Below are 19,222 nucleotides of genomic sequence, written 5' to 3'. Positions count from 1 at the left end.
AAACCTGGGAATTTTCCTTGAAGGCATATGTTCAGTTTGGTGTTCACTTTTATTCATATCCTAAGCTTTTACAATTTAAAATTTTTCTTTATATACCCAAATTTTATATAGAACTGAAGAAAATACATTTCTTGCAGGTACAAAATTGGAAATGGCGTCCCCAGAACCAAAGGGCCTTGTCCCCTTCACCAGGGAGTCTCTTGAACTTATGAAACAGCATATTGCTAAAAAACACAATGAGGAACAAAGAGAAGATTTAAAGCCAAACACTGACTTGGAAGTTGGAAAAGAGCTTCCATTTGTTTATGGGAATCTTCCTCAAGGAATGGTGTCGGAGCCTTTGGAAGATGTGGACCCCTACTACAAGAATAAAAATGTAAGGATTAATTGAAGTTATCATGACTGCATTTTCATTATTTTTTTCAGATATGCAAAAAATGTAATTGAGATAGTATAAAAAAAGAATGAAGAATTCCTGTCTTATCCCCAGAATGACTTGAAGAATCTACTAAATAATTGCACAATCCAAGGCCAAGCACAAAAATGATAAAAATAAGAGTAATTATGCTTAGTAAAGGCAGAAAGCAGTGTGGGCTGACAAAGCTGGAAGAGTCTTCCTCAAGAAAGTAGAATTTGAGTTACAACTTAGAGAACACTTCAAATTTTCACAATGCAAAGGGAAAATCTTGCTATTAATTGGAATGAGAAGAGGCAGGGTGGTAATACAACTAGACCCTTGTTGCAAGTTTGGGGAATAAAATGAGGTAATGAAGATGTCAACATGGATTTAATGTGGTGGCCAAAGGCTAATGGGATGAATGCAATGTTTAAGTAAGCTTAATATGAATATTTCTAAATTTACATGGAAGAGATAGGCTCAGAAAGATGATATAGAAAAGAGAGTAATCCAGGCCTTCAGTCACAGGGCCTGGATTATAGGAGCATCTCAGAGGAGGGGAAAAGGTAACAAACCTGAGAAGAAATATCAGGATTTGAAGACAGACTAATAATACCAAGATTTCCAGCCTGGAATAAGGGTGGTGCTACTAACAAAATTGAAACAACTCTACAAAGACCAAGTTTGGGAGATATGAGGATTAGCCCTATTGTGGACAAATGTAATTTGATTTTCTTGTAAAGCATTCAGTGATAATTACCAAATGGGCAAAATGGAATTGAACCAAAGGCTCTAGATGAAAGGCAAAGTGATGATTTTGCATAACTATAACTCTTTGAAGTATTTGGCACCACAGAAGAATATTGGCATTTTACAGTGTAAATGTATAGACTAACAAAGATTCCAGTATCTCTGGTATCTTCCATGGGTGTTATGCAGCATTAGCTATAAAACACCTGTAAAATCCTCAGAACATTTTAGTGAAAATCTTAAGTCCTCATCTCAATTATCTCTGCTTTTCCTTTACTATGCATAAGACCTAACAGTTGATAAAACATAATAACCTTAGAAGTGACTCTAATATAGCAGAGTTCTGAGTTCTTTGTAGTGTATACAGATATGGTAGGCAAATCTAAGTTTGTTATTGAAGAAAAAACCAAGGGTTTTTAAAAATAAAACAAGCCAAAATTTGTAAGGTAGTTTAGTATAAAAAGTAGTATTATTAATGATGATGCAAAATCATTAAATGTGAATTATATTGTTTATTTTGTTAAGGGGGGAATACCAATAAATAATTCTAAAATTAAATAATTTCAGCACTTAAACTTCATCGAGAATAATTGCTATATCTGGAATTTACTCATTACTTCACAATAACATAAACTAGTTGATGGCACATATATTACCTCTTGTATGAAGTTTGAAATTGTTCTAATAAATAACAGAAAGCACATTTTAAATAATCAGATTTTTCTTGGCCCTTTTATTTTTCTCTTTGCATTTCAAATGGAAAGAGGGAAAATAACTCCAATACAGACATCCACAGATTGTATATTAGGGAAGTATTTTATTGAGGAGAAGTAGCAGTTTGGTTTCCATTTAGAACATGTATTCATAAACTATCAATGAATATACATATTTATATTCACTAGTATATTTATATACAGTCACCATAGATATCTCTAATATATAATTATGTCATATACAATTCTATAGTATATAATAGACTGTATTTTATATATATATCATGTAGTATATTATATTGTTCATATTGCATTGTATACTACATTATATATTATGTTATAGTATAATCTATATAATATTCAATATATATGATGTATTTTTACTCACACCATAATAAATGAATTTTCCAAATGAATATGTATATATAATAAAAGTGTATATGTGTATGTGTGTATATATAGACATACATGCAAAGACATACATACATAGGTAGATACTTTCACTGTGTCTCTATAATATATAATAATATAATATAGATACACATATGTACACATGTATACATATATAACTCATTTTTAGGATGTTTCTAATCTTTCATTATTTTTGGATTTAATGTTTCTATATTCCAATACATTTATCTTACATAATGTAACTTTCTGTTTTAGGTATGTTTATGTCAATGATAACATACAAGTGGTTTTTATACCATAGATAATTACTAGTGATTAATAAAATATTTCAGTGAATTGGGTCGTCTTTACTGTTGTAATCCCATACCTTATTTTCTCTGAAATAAAATTAACCTTTTTTATATTCATTAAATTCTGATTTCTTTAATTGCATTCTCATGAGCCATCAGGATATCGATTTCTTCCTTTTACACCATTTGACAGGAAAACTTGAGGCTTTGAGTGTGGCAAATGGCTTTCTTAAGTAGAACACTGGCAAAAGAAAAAGTGGTAGATAAACCTAAATATCAATGAAAATGTTTTTAAAAATTAGCCTTTCCATTTGATTTAGTCTCTAAAAGGCTATCATAATATAAGAAAAGTGTTAACTGTTAGAATTCACGACTGAAAGGATCATTAGCAATATGTTGTGTAATGGATGAGATTATAGTTCCTAGTTGATGTTCTTTTTTGTTTTACAGACTTTCATAGTATTAAATAAAAAAAGAACAATCTTCAGATTCAGTGCCACTTGGTGTACATTTTCTCCTTTCAGTTTAACTAGAAGAACAACTATTAAGATTTTGGTTCATCCATATCCTTTTCTATTGGCTTTAGACTGTACTAATATCAGATCCAACTGTTCTAGTCAAATATCACTGCAGTACTTTTCTCTTATGAATTAATATCTCATTTTGGGTCATATTGGAATCTGGATTGTAACTGCACTAAGTGTTCCATATTTGAAAATACATTTAAAATATATTTTCTAGCACACCCAAGAGTAGTGAATATTAACAAATCTTAATCCTCCTGTTTTTCAATATGAATAGTATACTTTTTGACATTTAAGAAGCTATTTTATCTAATGTAAATACATATAAGCAAATTATAGAGACGTATATTTCCAATATTATTTTTTATCCATTATTCCTTGACTGTAACCTACCTTTTTCCGACTGTTCATATTAATTAGTGTCCTGATTGACTGCATATTTATGCCCATGACTGAGTTGCCAAAATGGGGCCCAGCATTACAGTAAGTCATATAATTGTATTATACATTATCTCATATACAATTATATTTTATATTTAACATTGCATTACAGTATGTTATATACTATATATTTAACATTTCATAATTTACTATTTATATTTCATATATAATATTATAACATTCATTGTACATAATATAATATTTGTACATACAGCACAATTAGCAAATTAGTAAAAACACATATGTCAATTAAACAATTTTAATGTTTTGATGATGAGAATAGTTTGGGATGTGAATAGTGTGGCTTTCGTTGGACTACAGTGATGGAAAGACCCATTAAAATTTCTAGAGAAGAAGCCTTTCTTAGTGCTACCTCTCAAACTTTAATTGTATTCTTAAAACTAACTGATTTTGGAAGGTAAATATAAAACTGATTCACCACAGAAATTCTTATATATGCACATAATAAAATTAGTTATTTCATACTCCATTATAATTCAGTTAATTATTGTGGGATTTCCAATATGGAATGAATTTGATACTTTTTATTTTCATTATTTTCCAAAATATGTATCAAGACTATAACCCTAGCTATGGCTTGTTGAAAAAATTGATAGTCAAATTTCATGGTTAATGCTGTAAGACATAGCCCACCATAAAAGCCCTAACTAAAGCCCTACCCTATGGTTCAATGGGCTTATGCTTTTTTGTTACCTGGTTGGTTGGTAGATTGGTTGGTTGGTTGGTTGATTGGTTGACAAATAGTTATCACTATTTGATAGTATTGGAGTATTGACATAGTATTGGAGCTGACAATGTATTATTCTCACTTTCAATGTCTATCTGAAAAATTTTCTTCAGGAATACTTTGCTTGGAATTTACACATTTGAAATACTTATAAAACTCATTGCAAGAGGCATCTGGGTAGAACCTTTTTATTTCTTTGGTGATCCATGGAACTGGCTCGATTTCAGTGTAACTTTGTTTGAGTGAGTATTTCTTTAAATTGCAAACATCTTAATAATTTTCTAAGCAAGTACTTTTCATGAAGAAACATTGAGATTGACAAAGTTTTCTGCTTGTAAAATTTCTGTGAACAAAAATGTTTCATAAATTATAACCATAATGCATTCTCTCAGGCAGGTCCAACTGAACTAGCCCTCAGAATATGCAATGAAAATGGAAGGAATGGGATATTATCTGTGTTTTCTATCTGAAGCAAAAACAACAGAACTTTAAGTGATTATTTTCAGTGAGCAGAAAATCTCTTGGAGACTTATGAGACAATCCTAACAAATTTGATTTTATCTCCAACCTACATTTTATTTAGCTACATTGCTTGAGACCAATAAACATACTAGATATCAGAATAAAGTATTTTAAACACACATACACACACACTTCTAAGAGTGTTACATTAAGTTCTAATGGTTGACATGAATACTTGTTTTTCAATGCTTTTGTTTAGTGTGTTCTGTTTTATGGCTAAGGAAATGATGACTGGCATCAAACTCCTATTAAAAATAACTTAAACTAATATTCTATTTTTACATTTGGGGTTGACTTTTTTAAAGAAACAAAAAGCATATAATCAATGTTTGCCATGTTGTAAGCAATAAAAAAAATAGTAGCTAATATCACTGAAATTATTATCACTACTACTTCTATTACTGCTATTATTTCTGCTATTGCCATTGCTGGTAGCTAATACTTAGCCCCATGTGCCAGGTGCTGTGCTATGCATTTCACATCATTCGCCTAGTTAATCCCCACAAAAAGTCTTCAAATTAGGAAGTATTATTTTCCCCACTTTACTTTTGAGGAAACTGAGGCAAGAAAGAATCAGTAATTTTTCCATGTCACACAGCTAGTAAGTTGGGAGCCTGGATTTCTACACAAAGGACTCTGGCAACAGTCTGTGCCCTTAATCACTATATACCCTCCCTGCCTTCTGCTGTCATCAACACCATTATCACCATCGTCATCACCATCATGATCATCAAAACCCTAGTGCTTAAAGTAAATCTCATTACTTAAAAAGCTATAGATTTTTCTTATTTTTAACCACCTTTCACTGACTAGATAACAAAATATTTATGAACATAATATAGAGTATTTGGTATGGAATTATGACTACTCACAGTCTCAATGGTTTATAAACTGTCACAATTTGTGGAGTAGTGTTTACCTGGCTATCTCGCACTGTAGCAATCTTTTTCTTCCAATCAATAATATAAGTGTTTGCAAAATAAAACAGTGAGAGCAAGGAAAATGTTTGCATATGTGCTTTTAAAAATAACTTTTAAATAGTAAAAGTAAAAAGTAAAAAGCCAAACATAAGCAATATAAACTCAACATGACTTCTAAATAACTCTAACTTAATTCCACAGGCATGTAACAAGGTACTTACCTTTAAACTTCATTCCAATATTTCGAATTACAAGAAATTTGAGAATTTTGAAAATTATTCCTTTAAACCAAGGTAAGAAATGGCATTTAGTCCTTGTCTTTATTTTGATTTATGTACTCCCCTGTATTGATTTGTACTCTCCTGTCATTGCTTGGAGAAATACTAAGTTGACCAGTGTTTTGTCTTTAAAATCATGAATTATCTGATCTAGAAGTTTACTTCAGCCACTCCAGGAAAGGTAAAAAAAAATCACATTTATTTGAGTTGGGTTCAGTACTTATGATAACAAAATATAGACATTAATCAAAATATATTATTTTCTACTTATTTATTCTTGCATATTAAATATTCTTGCATCTTATAAAACTGTCTTTATACTTCTGAGAGAGATAGAAATCTATACAGATATCTAATCTGCTTTCTTTTCCTCACTACATCTAAAAATGAGTTGAAATGAACAAAGTAATATAAAATAAGATAAATTCCATTTGGCTCGGAGTGCTTGGGTAGGATGCATTCCACATGCCACAGAGTTCAAAGAGGTTCTGCTGAATAAGTAGAGCTGTGACCACGTTGATGGAAGATGCTGAGGACTAATTTACAGCTCCCATTTCTAAAGATCTCCTAGAGAAGTCCACCTACACCTTCTAATTTGTGTTAAGAATGAATAAAAACAATCAGCTAGGAACAGCTCCACTCAGTGTTGTTGGCCACTGAGTCAGAAGTCTGAAACAGGTGGACCAATAAACACAGAGGCAAATGTCATAATACCAAAAATTATATCTACAGATAATTTTTGTCCACTGCAAAACCATCAATAAGGCCAGATATATGTGTACAATGTACTTGGAGTCCAGGCAGGGAAAAACAGCAAGAAGATTGAAGAATGTGGTGATGGGTGGTGTATAGCCCTGTGGATAAATTAAAACATTGATTTATGCACATTAAATGGCTGAATTATATGATTTATGAATTCTAGCTCAATAAAGCTATTTAAGAAAAATTGCCTATGAGCATGGCAAATTCATCAAACCCGGGAAACAAGCAGCAGTGAGAGTTGCCCTGGTAGGAATTCCCACAATTCAAGCTCCCTTATGACTTTCTGCAAATTGCTAGAACATAAAATTGCATCACCTGAGTCTTCATCTTAGGCTCAGGATTAAAGATTATAGAACAAATCAGGTGAATCCAAGCTAATACAAGAAGAACATACTCACTGGAGTTAGAAACACATAGGCTGATAAAAACTGCTCATTTTTTCAAGGAAGAAAATAATCCAGGTGCATAAGCAATACAGTGTATGAAAGTATTTTGCAATACAAAACGAGAAATATACTATTTAAGAGAATGAAAATAATCCTCTTTTTTCTTTAAAAAATATGCTCTAAGGAATAGGGGCTAGCATAAGAAATCATCTTTTTTTGTAGGCCTTCAGAAGAAAACCTAGACTCTTTGGAAAAGTCTCTACTTATGTCTTCTGCCCATTTCTCCCCTGGATTATTTGTTTTTTGGATGTTGAGAAGCTTTTTATCTTTGGCACAGTGAAGGAAACAATCAACAAAACTAAAAGGCAACTGATGAAATGGGAGAAAATATTTGCAAATGACATATCAGATAAAGGGTTAGTATCCAAAATCTATAAAAAACTTATCAAACTCAACACACCAAAACCAGACAATCCAGTGAAGAATTGGGCAGAAGACATGAATAGATAGATACTTTTCCAAAGAGTCTAGGTTTTCTTCTGAAGCACTACAAGAAAGATGATTTCTTATGTACTACACTGTATGTTAACTAACTTGAATTTAAATGAATAAGTTAAAATTAAAAATTAAAAAAGGAGAAAACCTAGACTCAAGTGCAAGATGAAAATGAGATGATGAAATAGACAAATAAAAAAGTAATAAAAACTATAATACCCTTTCAAAAAAAAGTGATAAAAACTATAATACCCTTGGTGAATAAATATCTAATGGTAATAGAAGCATTAGAATATGGTGTTATCAGGGCACCTGGCTGGCTCAGTTGGTTAAAGATCAGGCTCCTGACTTCTGCTTGGGTCATGATCTCATGGTTCATGGGTTGGAGCCCCACATAAGGCTCCACCTGGAGCTCTCTCCCTCTCTCTCTCTCTCTCCCTCTCTCTCTCTCTCTCTGTCCTCAGCTTTCTCTCTCTCTGAAAACAACATAAAAAAATTTTAATAAAAATATAAATAAATAAATAAATAAATAAGACTTGCACATAGCAAAAAAAAAAAAAAAAAATTAATAGTATAATTCCAAGTGGCAAAAAGGGCTATAAATAAGTATTTCTGGATGATAGAAATTAAAATTTGTTTATTTAATCTAGATATCTCATTTCTTTTAAACCATAGGAATAACTTTTTTTTAACCCTATCCTAAGACATTAAAGAAACCCAATCATCCAACAAGGTCATTAAAAAAGATTTTCAGGAGCACCTGGGTGGCTCAGTTGGTTAAGCATCTGACTTTGGCTCATGGTTTGTGAGGTCTAGCCCCAGGTCAAGGTCTGTGCTGACAGCTCAGAGCCTGGAGCCTGCTTTGGATTCTGTGTCTCCCTCTTTATCTGCCCCTCCCCTGTTCTCACTCTGCCTCTCTCTCTCTCTCTCTCTCTCTCTCTCTCTCTCTCTCTCTCTCTCAAATAAACATTAAAAAATTTCTAAATAAAAAAATAGATTTTCAATTCTCACAATAATATATGAAACAGGTATTATTAACCCCATTTTAAAGCTAATAAAACGGAAACAGAAATATTGATAACATCGCAGAACTAGTATAGTCTTCTCCATTGTTGAGCTGAACAGTTATTAGGATCCTAAATATAAACAGACCAACAACAAATAAGAAGAGAGTAAGGGAAAAAAGAGAAGAAGGAAGGCAGGAAGACAGGCAGGAAGGAAAATACATAGTATTATCTATGAAATACAATTACAGTGTTTTTGTTTTTTGTTTCTTTATGTTTTCAGAATTGAGCTTTGTTTAAAAAATTTTTTTTAATTGAAATGTAGTTGATGCACAATGTTACATCAACTTTAGTGTACAACATAGTGATTCTCTCAGTCTGTTATGCTATCCTCACCACAACTGTAGCTACCATCTGTCAATATACAGTCCTATTACAATACCATTGGCTATATTCCCCATGCTGTACCTTTCATCCCCATGACTTATTCATTCCATAACTGGAGGCCTGTACCTTCCACTCCTCTTTACTAATTTTGTCCATCTCCCAACCCCTTCCCCTCTTGCAACCGCCAGCCAGTTCTCTTTATTTATGAGTCTGTTTATCCTTTTTGTTAATTTGTTCATTTGGTTTAGTTTTTAGATTCCACATATATGTGAAATCATATGGTGTTCGCCTTTTGCTGCCTGACTTATTTCACTTAACACAATACCCTCTAGATCTATCCATGTTGTAGCAAATGGCAAGATCTCATTCTTTTTTATGGCTGAATTACATTCTATCACATATGTAAATGACATCTCTTTATCCATTTATCTATCAATGGACACTTAGGTTGCTTCCCGATCTTGGCTATTGTAAATAATGCTGCAATAAACATAGGGGTGCATGTATCTTTTTGGATTAGTGTTTTCTTTGGATAAATACCCAGCAGTGTAATCACTAGATTTTACTCTAGCTCTAGTTTTAATTTTTGGGGGGAAACTCCAATTTGCATTCCCACCAACAGTGCGTGACATTTCTGGAGCAGGTTTTCTTTAATAAATAGAAAAATGAGTTCCTTAAATAAAGTCAGCTTTAAGGCTGAATTGTCGATTAGTAAGTGTTCTGATGTAAATACAGCCTGCATATATCACCATTGTGTATTATTGTCATTCTTAATTTCTTCATGTCCTACTTAATTAGTTCTAAAAATTGAATTCTTAGAAAGTTAATGAAAGAATAGTATAGAATACTGCTATTTCAAACTGTTTGTTTTGACAACATTTGTAATCCATTTTGATTTATAACTTCACACTTTTACTTATGCTTATAAACAATGGTGGTTGGTATAGAAAGCAGTAACCAAGAGAAAAAGTCTTGTTCTTTATAGTATAGGAAAACAAATAACTAATTTTAAAATTTGTGTCTGAATAATTTTTTATCAGGTGTAACAAATTAGCAATAAGATAGAAACCTCAAAGTTTGGACTTTTATTCATTTTATTTATTAGATATAGATAATGTATTTTAGATTATAAAATACAAAGCTGCTGATTTTAATGGGATAGGCATTTGCCATGGAGGAATTTTGCTAATGCTGCTTTACTAAGATATTTTACTTTATCAAAAACAAACCTTTCTCTTTTTAGGTCTGAAGTCTTTTGTAGGGATCCTGACCCACTGCTTGAAGAAACTTACTGGTGTCATTATCCTAACTCTGTTTTTTCTGAGTGTATTTTCTCTGATTGGCATGGGGCTCTTCATGGGCAATCTGAAGCATAAGTGTTTGCGATGGCCCCAAGAAAATGAAACTGTAACCCTGCACAACAGAACTGAAAATCCATATTATATTCGAGGTAAGAATCACTTGCCATCCGCATCAAAAAAATTAAAACTTTTCTTAAAGGCCGAGCAGCCTTCACAGAAATGTTGGACACTCAACTTCAGAACAAACTTCTTGTAAACATTGTCACTATGCTCAAGTACATGCATCCCCTGCTTTTTGAAAGTTCACGTTTCGCCGCTTAACTTTTACCAAAGCCCTACATGAGTACCTGTTTTCGCTAACAGAGGAAATCTGAAGAGGATTTTCACTTTTATGAAAATGGCTAAAAGCAAAAATAGCATTCAGCATTTGTTTTGCAGCAAGCCATCCTAGAGGTAGTGCACGGAGAGGAGGCCCCACCAAAGCTCCCTCCCCTAGAGCCACATTCAGCATCTCAACATCAAGCTGCCATAGCTTTGAATTATGTGTGTGAGCACCTGTGCCTTATTTCAGTTTATTTCATGCATCTGTTAGCAAGATGTGTCCTAAAGTATCAGAAAAGCCTAAGAGAGGTTATTTTGGATGCCTGGCCATGCTCACAAACTTTTCCCTATAAACTAATGGTAATTGTTTCTTTATGCCATTTCCATTTACAAAAAGTTTTATTAGGAATGTTCTGCTTTTGGATAGCGGGGGAAACCTATACTGATATGGATCAGTTTCATTTATGAGAATTGCAAAGTTCCAATCTTCAGACAGTTCAATAAGGGAAACCTATGTTTGGAATTGCTAAGTTTTGTAAATTTTATCCTTTAAAAAATAAATATAACCAAAGTCTTACTTTAAATTTCATCAAAGTAGAATCCTCACAATACTACCTTTATTTAATAAAGTTTTTTAAAGTATAAATTTAAGTTTACTCATTAGAAATTTTAAAGTGACCTTATAAATTAAAAAATGGCCTGCATTATAGAAATTCTTTCTATTCTTGGATTTCAATTACTGCTGATCATTTTAAATGCTTTGGGTCATCCTTTGGTAAATATTAAACATATTTTAGGCTAATAGTAATAATGCCAAAATAAATATTGCTTGGCTTTTATATGTAAGTAATTCATATGCCTGATCACATATCTTTGCCATAATCCTGCAGAGAAGTGAATGGCCCCTGTTACAAACAGAAAAATGGAAGTTCCGAGAAATTCAGTGAGCGTTCCAGCATATTATTACTATCCACTGATTAAAACTAGGATTCTAACCATGATCAATCTGGCTTTCAAATCCATGCCCTCTCCATCAAATCCTCTCCTATTGGATTTTTTGCTCATATTAAAATTATTGGGTCCTTTTTGATAGTATTTAGAAAAAAATAAAAGTGTATTTTTAAACTAATAAAAATAAAATGTTGAATTTTTTGTAGTCCCTCTGCATGACTTTTATTTGTATTTGGATATATTAAGTCACAAAACAAATCTGAATAAATTTTACTCTCTGGCTTACCCCATAATATCATTATGATTCAAGTCATATAAAATTATTGGTATATGAATATGTGAAATGTTTCCTTATTATATTTGTCTATTCTGTGGTCTTGATTCTAGTGGTAAGACAACAGAAAATGGATATTAAATCTTAGATTCCAGTTGAAATACTCTTTGGTTTCTTTAGTTATAACAAAAATATGCAAATTATATAAAAATAAACAGTATTTACTACTTTACTGGTTATTGCTAGGAAAACAAATCCAGGCTCATCTTAGCATAATAGTATATGATAAAGAAATCACTTTTTAAAAATTACCACTTTAAAATTTGTCCAATTATAGTCACTCCATCTCCTCTAAAAACATGTTAGTAATGCTAAAAATATTATATGTGTAAAATGTTATTTAACCTAATTGCCATGTCATAGTCCTTGCACTTAGAAGAGTATTTGGGACTGCCCACTTCTACTAACGTCAAATTTCATTTGGTTTTTGACTGCCATTTAAAAGGTTTGATCAATGGTTCCTAACTATGATTTAAAAATTCTTCAAAAATTATTTTAGTCAACAAGTTAAAGTGACATTATTTGAGATTGGAGTAATTCAATTGTGTGTGTATATGTATACATGTATATGTATACACGTATATGTATATGTATATAATTTTACATACACACTCATACAATCAGGACAGATCTCATGTGTTCTTCTCTGTGACCTAAAATCAACGCTCCTAAGCATGCATGTTCCCATCCCTGGTAGCTCATATCTAAAAACACAATTTACATTTTGAATTACAGCACATTAAGGATACCTGAATAACTTGTATGGGCTAAGATTCAGATTAATTTAAACTGTGATTAGAACTGGTGACATCAGGCAAGTAACTGGCACTGGATACTCAGTGTAGAAAAATAAGCTTCAGAGTGGGAAGAGAATGGCAGTTGAACCCAAAGGCAGAAATATGGTCTTTTGTGAAGGAAGATCATTTAGGAATAAGCCCTGTAAGAAAAGGTCCTCAGCTTTCAAACACTTCAGTCTTGGGAATTTTTCCTTCACAGGTCCTGTCATACCTGACTGGTTATATTCATTTTCCAGAACTCTATTTTTAAAAGGGATTCTCCTCTTTGTATGCTGAGCTGTTACTTTTGGGGCAGTGACGTATGTGGATTTCCAGAGGTCTCTTGGCCTCTTCATCACATGAAGAGGGATGCGTAGGGTTTTGCAGATTTTTTTTTTTAAAGCCTTCCTTTTCACTATAGCAAGGAATGTTCCTCTTCTATGCAGATATAGCTGGATATCAGATATGCTGTTTGTTTAAAATTAGATACAGAATATAATTTATTTCCTATTTTTCAGAAACAGAAAATTTTTATTATTTGGAAGGAGAAATATATGCTCTTCTTTGTGGCAACAGAACAGATGCTGGGTAAGTGGTGTTAATGTTCTTGTATCAAGTCAGTATCATTGATCCATAGTATTTATTGAATGGTTATTGCTTTGGCTTATTTTTCTCATCTAATAAGATTATCTCATTTTATCACTAAAACCATGCTGAGAAGTATACAACATGGAATACTATTAATCTGATTTTACAGGAAAAAGCAATAAACAGACTAGTTAAATGATTTATTCAAGGTCAAGAAGTTAGTAAGTGGCAGGTCTGAGGTCTGATCTTCTGTTTTCAGTATGCCCCAGAGCTAGTAGGAATTATCAAGAAAGACGGTATAATCTTTTCTTTGGCTAGAAGCCTTTGAAGAGAAGAAATATGAAAGATGCACTATTATTTCATTTATTTTATGGTTTGTATATCTTTTATGACTATAACTTACATTAATAAAAAGTTTATTGCTCTAAAAAAAAAGTACTTATAAGTAACTCTTCAGTGATACGACAAGACTCTCAAGTCTTATTGTCCTATAATTTCAAATGAAGAGAAAAGAAAGTAGAAATGCAGTGCTTCTCAGCAGTGCTAGCACTCCTATAATTCTTTATGTTACTTTCCTCAACTGGAAATGATCGGATGCCCTTCTGTAGGCTCAGCTCTTTCTTTGGCTCTGGGGCCCAAATTAACAAAAATCATATGGGGGTAGAGGGGCATGAGTTATGTAGTTTCTATATTCAGGTGATTTAGACATTTTGTTGCTTGTTCAACTCTTTGCCCAGCTACTGCCAGGCTTCAATTCTATTCTCAAGTCCATTTTGTGAACCCATCTCACAGTGTCTGCCACACCACACTCCAGATAACCCTTTTCATGGACATCCCAACTCAGATATGACCTGAAATGCTTGTTGAAAATAGCTTGTCATAAACAATCAGAATCACATTGATGTATTTCAAGATCAGAGGAGAAAGTCATGCAGTGTTTTCACCTGTAGCCACCATACCTTGCTGCATCGTAAACTATCCCAAAAGTTAGTGCCTTAAGACAAGAGCAAAAATCTATTTGTTCAGATTCCGTGGGTTAGCAGTTTAGCAAGCCTCAGTGCGCGAGTACGTTTTAAACCTCTCTTTGCATCATATTTGTTAACTATTAACAAAAGTCCAAAACAATGATGGCCAATGCCAGAATGACATTGGAGGAAAGTACACAAGGGTGTTGATAGAGGGAAGCATGATTTATCGGGCCACTACTGTAATAGCCGTCCCCAATACCCAAGCCCCCAAAAGACAAAAGTATGAAGACTCCAGGAGAGGAGATGAGATAAATCTTTAATCTGATCTTTGTACCAACATGCAAGTACTGTTTATAAATTGTCTATGTGATAAGTGTTTTCTCACCCTTAAATAATAGTATCTGAGGGCTTCAGGTTAGAGCATTTGAAAATTAAACCCTCAGCCACTGCATTTTTGCTTTTAGCGCTGTTATTTTCCATCACTTTGATATTGGGTAGGAAAGAAATTTTTAACAAGACGTTGGGCAAAAGACCATTTGTGAGCCCCTTTTTCCTTTTAGCTTAATTAACACTGTTCACTTATGTTAACTTAATATCGACCTCTTTGGAGTTTTTCACTGGGAATTATTTAGAAGACTACTCCCTGTGGAAGAAAGAACCCTTTATTATTCATGGGTGGATGTTCTATATTTTATGATTTGGCCATAATCTGAAAGTCACTTAAGAGTAAGCAGTTTTTCTTTTCTTTGTCTTCTTTAGTCAGTGTCCTGAAGGATATGTGTGTGTGAAAGCTGGCACAAATCCTGATTATGGCTTCACAAATTTTGACAGTTTTGGCTGGGCATTACTTGCCCTGTTTCGGTTAATGACGCAAGATTACCCTGAAGCACTTTACCACCAGGTAAGAATGGAGAGAATATGCACTGCACATAAAAATGATGTCATGCCCCTCCCTTCTAAAATAATGGTCTAATATAACACGGTTTATTAAATTTTTATGAGGAAAAGAATTTGAAGAAAGAAAAGAGAATCAGAATTACTGAATATCAAACTATATGCTAATGCTGAACCCAAGTCTGTGCCCTTATGCATATTACATTTAATCTTTGAAACAATCTTGCAAGACCAATATATATATGCCTTTTATATGAAGACACTAAGATCAGAGTGGTTGGGTAACTTCTCCAAACTTAAAAATTTGTATCTTCCAGAAATCACAGTCCTGCTCTGTGATATCATTCATTTGATATTAACCAAGTAAATAACATTTCTAAGTACTAATTCTTCAGTCAAAAAATTTAAACCAATGAGGTTACCATGTATTAAGAACTGTTTTTACTCAATGCCTACAATGTACTATTTTACTCTAATTCTTCTATTTCTTCTCATTCCCTTTTAATATTTAATCATGTTCTTATTATAACAGAAAGCTTGCTGTTGTAAGACTTGAAATCCAAACTCTTGAGGGTCTCTCTTCATAACTGATGATTTGTGTGCCATAGTTTCTCAGAAAGATATAATACTCATTTGAATGGAGATTCAATGTCTCTTTTAAGAGAAGTTTCATCATAGTAGAATACGCAACGTTAGTTTAGCAGCATAGTTAATATCAAAGCCTATTAGGTAAAACAAATAAATTACTTCAAATTTCCAAAGTACTTACAGTTGAAGGAGAATACTCTTTTTTTAAACATGCACATACATCCCCTCGTTTTATGACTGGATAGATAAATTATGTTGTGTGTGTGTACAAGTCATTAATAATGATAGGACTTTTAGCACAAAGGTTCTTACTGTGTTACGTTATTAAATGAAAATCAAGTAAAAACAAACACACATACAGCACAATTATATTTCTAGTAACAGACATATATGAAAATATTAAAATGACTTTTTAAAATGCAAATTATGTTTTTCTAATTTTGTAAGGTATTTATTTATATTGTTACTTTCCAGACTTTTTGACACGTATCAATGCCTCCTCCACAACACTAAGAACTTATTTCTGAAATAATCTTATCATGTTATCCTACTTCTAATCAGAGGTTTCCACATTCCTATGAGATGAAGTTCAAAGTCCAAATGCAAGGTCTGTGGTGACCTTCAAGATCTTGTTTCTGCATACTTCTGCAGATTTATATCCTAACAATATCTCAATATGTACTCTCTGCTTTGTTTGAGTATAAAAAAGGCTTGCTGTTTCCTAAGTGAGCTTTTCCCCATAATTTCTTGTTTCAGTGTATGTTGTACCCTCAGCTTAAATTCAAGTTTCTTTCTATATTCAGTCTCATGCCTTAAATTCATACCTCAAAGCCAAAAGAAATCTTGAGCTTTTCCCCAAGCCCTCCTTTCTGAGCCAAGGAAATCCTACACCAGAATTCCATGGCACCCTATAATTCCCTCTAATTGTGGTTATTTTAATTACTTGTTCAGCAGTTTCTTCCATTAGGAGATATACTACCTAAAAAGAAGTATTTTGTCTTATTTTAATATTTATGTCTCAGCATCACATAGAAATGCTTGATGAAATTTAAATAAATAAACAAATAAATAAATAAAAGTGAATACTTATGGATTGTATCAATTTATATAATAATAAATGTTTTGTCTTTTTTGGTTATAGCCCTCAAATTATGTTTTCTAATGTTCTGGTTAGCATTGTTCTAAAGGAAATGCTTTCCCACTACCAGTGAAATGAAAAATTAGTCTGGGAGTACCCTAGTGGAGTACACATAGGACTTTCATCAATATTGCACTCTATTGAGTAGCATAGATAAGGTTCACTTTGATTTGGACTGGGTATTCGCTCTCAGCATTGCCCCAAACCGAATTGACATGGCTAGGGAAATTCAGCTACTATCCCCAAAGAAAACATCTCATATTTTGGAGAATACAATTCTCCATTCATCAGATATTTATTTGATCCAAGCACTCTTTGATATACCATGGGTACAGAAATGAACAAAACAAATGTGAGTCCTTATAGACGTAAACATAACGCTATGTTTAACAATGCGTTCTCTCCATAGACTATGTACATCTTCACATGCACTATTTCATTTGATTTTCATAACAAATCTATGCTTTAGGGGCTATAATTAGCCCCAAGTTCAAACTAAAATATAGTAAAACTAGAATACGTATACTTTTCCATCATAATAAGAGTTTATATTTATACTTTTATCCTCCACCGGTTTCAAATTGTGGAAAGAGCAAAAACTTTGGGTTCAGGCATTCCTCCATAGCTGTGAGATCTTTGACAAATCATTTTGCCTCATTTTCATCTTTCTTATGCATATTGGAAATAATAGTAAATACCACGTAAGTGTGTTGCATAGAATTAATGAGATAATAAAGTATTTATTAATGTGTATGGCCTGCAGTATATCCCACAATATCTATTACTGACGCCTGAATGTAAATGATAGCTAGTTCAGTGAGAAAAATATTTAACCAAATCCTAAATAGGTGACTCACTGGGGAAAAAGGTTTATTAAAAAAAACTTTTAAAGATAAATGTACTATAGATTAATACAGAATTCTCCTTGATTGAATGTTGGAACATATTAATCTATAAACATTTTTAACTCTGTCATAACAACATAATATTTTCTGTAAATAATACTTATCTATTGATTCAAGTGGATGCTTAAAAATTAAGACTATTCTCATCTGGGTTTTTCCTTTTTTAGATTTTGTTTATATACTTTTACTCAATGATGATAAATCAGTAGCCTGTATTGCTTATATAGGGTATATTGCTTATATATTGCTTATATAGCTTATCTATCTTATGTAATTATTATGAAATAAAAGCTAGTGAATGCTCACTTTTGAAATCTAAAATCTTGGTTTTCCTATCCATAAGTGACTTCAAATAAGTGAATTATATGATTTCCCCATGTGATTTGTGTAAATGTTCTTCACCAAAGTTTTTCTAACAGATAGAGAAATATTCCTGTTCCCCACCTATTTGAATAGACCTAAGTTTGTACCTTGTTATGATGTTTCCATAAAGTTATGATCAGAAGAAATTAATCTCTAAACATTCATTCTCTGACTATATTCAGCTCCATATATTTAATGATTCTACTGTAAAGGAAATAGTCTTTCAAATTCAGGCTTTCCAGCTTTCTTTATTGAGAGATGACAATTTTTTCCTTTCAATATCTTTTCTCTGTTAGTGAAGATCTAAACACTGGATGCTCACCCTAACTTAATTAAATTACTAAATTCTCTCTTTGGTTTTTTACCATGTATTCTGTACCTTACATATATATCTAAAGATAAAGAGCTTTTCTCTTATTTCTCCAGGTAAAGCCAGTAAAACTGTCTTGTTATTACATTCCACTCACAACTAAATTATTTTCATAACAAAATTTCATTTTCCATTTTAAAATAGGAGATTATAGGAAGACAAATAACAGTTTTCTCTTTTTTCTTGTTTTCCAACTGTCCTTAGATCCTGTATGCTTCTGGGAAGGTCTACATGATATTTTTTGTTGTGATAAGCTTTTGGTTTGCTTTTTACATAGCAAGTTTATTCTTGGGCATACTTGCTATGTCCTGTGAAGAAGAAAAGCAGAAAGCTGCTGAAAAAGCTGAGAAGACTGAGCCACAATTTCAGCAGACTTTAAAAGAACTTCAAGAAGGAGACAAAGCAGCCGAGGTATAAATTTCTCATACTGCTTCATAGAATCACAGAGTTTGAGTTATCTTCTCGAGATCTTGGAGTATATTGCTTTCTACTAGGTGCTCAGTGTCTGTGCATTGTATGTGATAAAAAGATCAAAAATAATCTTCATAAGTGGGCTCTCACTTTTGCTACATAACATTATTTCCTGAGTGTATTGTGGACAGAGTGACCAACATCTATAAGTATTTCTTTAAGACCGAAATTTTTTTGTTCCAGAATGTGTATAACTACTACTGAAAAGTATGGATATATGATTTTT

At 32.5% G+C, this 19,222-nt stretch overlaps 1 protein-coding gene across 2 annotated transcripts in view; it reads left to right on the top strand.

Annotated features, from left to right (window-relative positions):
- SCN7A (sodium voltage-gated channel alpha subunit 7) overlaps nucleotides 1–19,222 on the top strand; it is an 80,022-nt gene that overhangs the window by 19,442 nt on the left and 41,358 nt on the right. For both annotated transcript variants that reach the window (XM_043576948.1, XM_043576949.1), the window contains exons 2-10: nucleotides 138–376; nucleotides 3,012–3,124; nucleotides 3,479–3,568; nucleotides 4,388–4,516; nucleotides 5,918–6,009; nucleotides 10,272–10,478; nucleotides 13,230–13,299; nucleotides 15,027–15,168; nucleotides 18,730–18,936. In XM_043576948.1, the coding sequence (XP_043432883.1) occupies nucleotides 138–376; nucleotides 3,012–3,124; nucleotides 3,479–3,568; nucleotides 4,388–4,516; nucleotides 5,918–6,009; nucleotides 10,272–10,478; nucleotides 13,230–13,299; nucleotides 15,027–15,168; nucleotides 18,730–18,936 (1,289 nt within the window). The remainder of the gene's footprint in view (nucleotides 1–137; nucleotides 377–3,011; nucleotides 3,125–3,478; nucleotides 3,569–4,387; nucleotides 4,517–5,917; nucleotides 6,010–10,271; nucleotides 10,479–13,229; nucleotides 13,300–15,026; nucleotides 15,169–18,729; nucleotides 18,937–19,222) is intronic.

This window comes from Prionailurus bengalensis, chromosome C1 (assembly GCF_016509475.1).
Source record: "Prionailurus bengalensis isolate Pbe53 chromosome C1, Fcat_Pben_1.1_paternal_pri, whole genome shotgun sequence".
In the NCBI taxonomy this organism is placed as follows: domain Eukaryota; kingdom Metazoa; phylum Chordata; class Mammalia; order Carnivora; family Felidae; genus Prionailurus; species Prionailurus bengalensis.
Note: the sequence above shows the minus strand (reverse complement) of the source record. Positions and strands in the feature narration are given on the sequence as shown.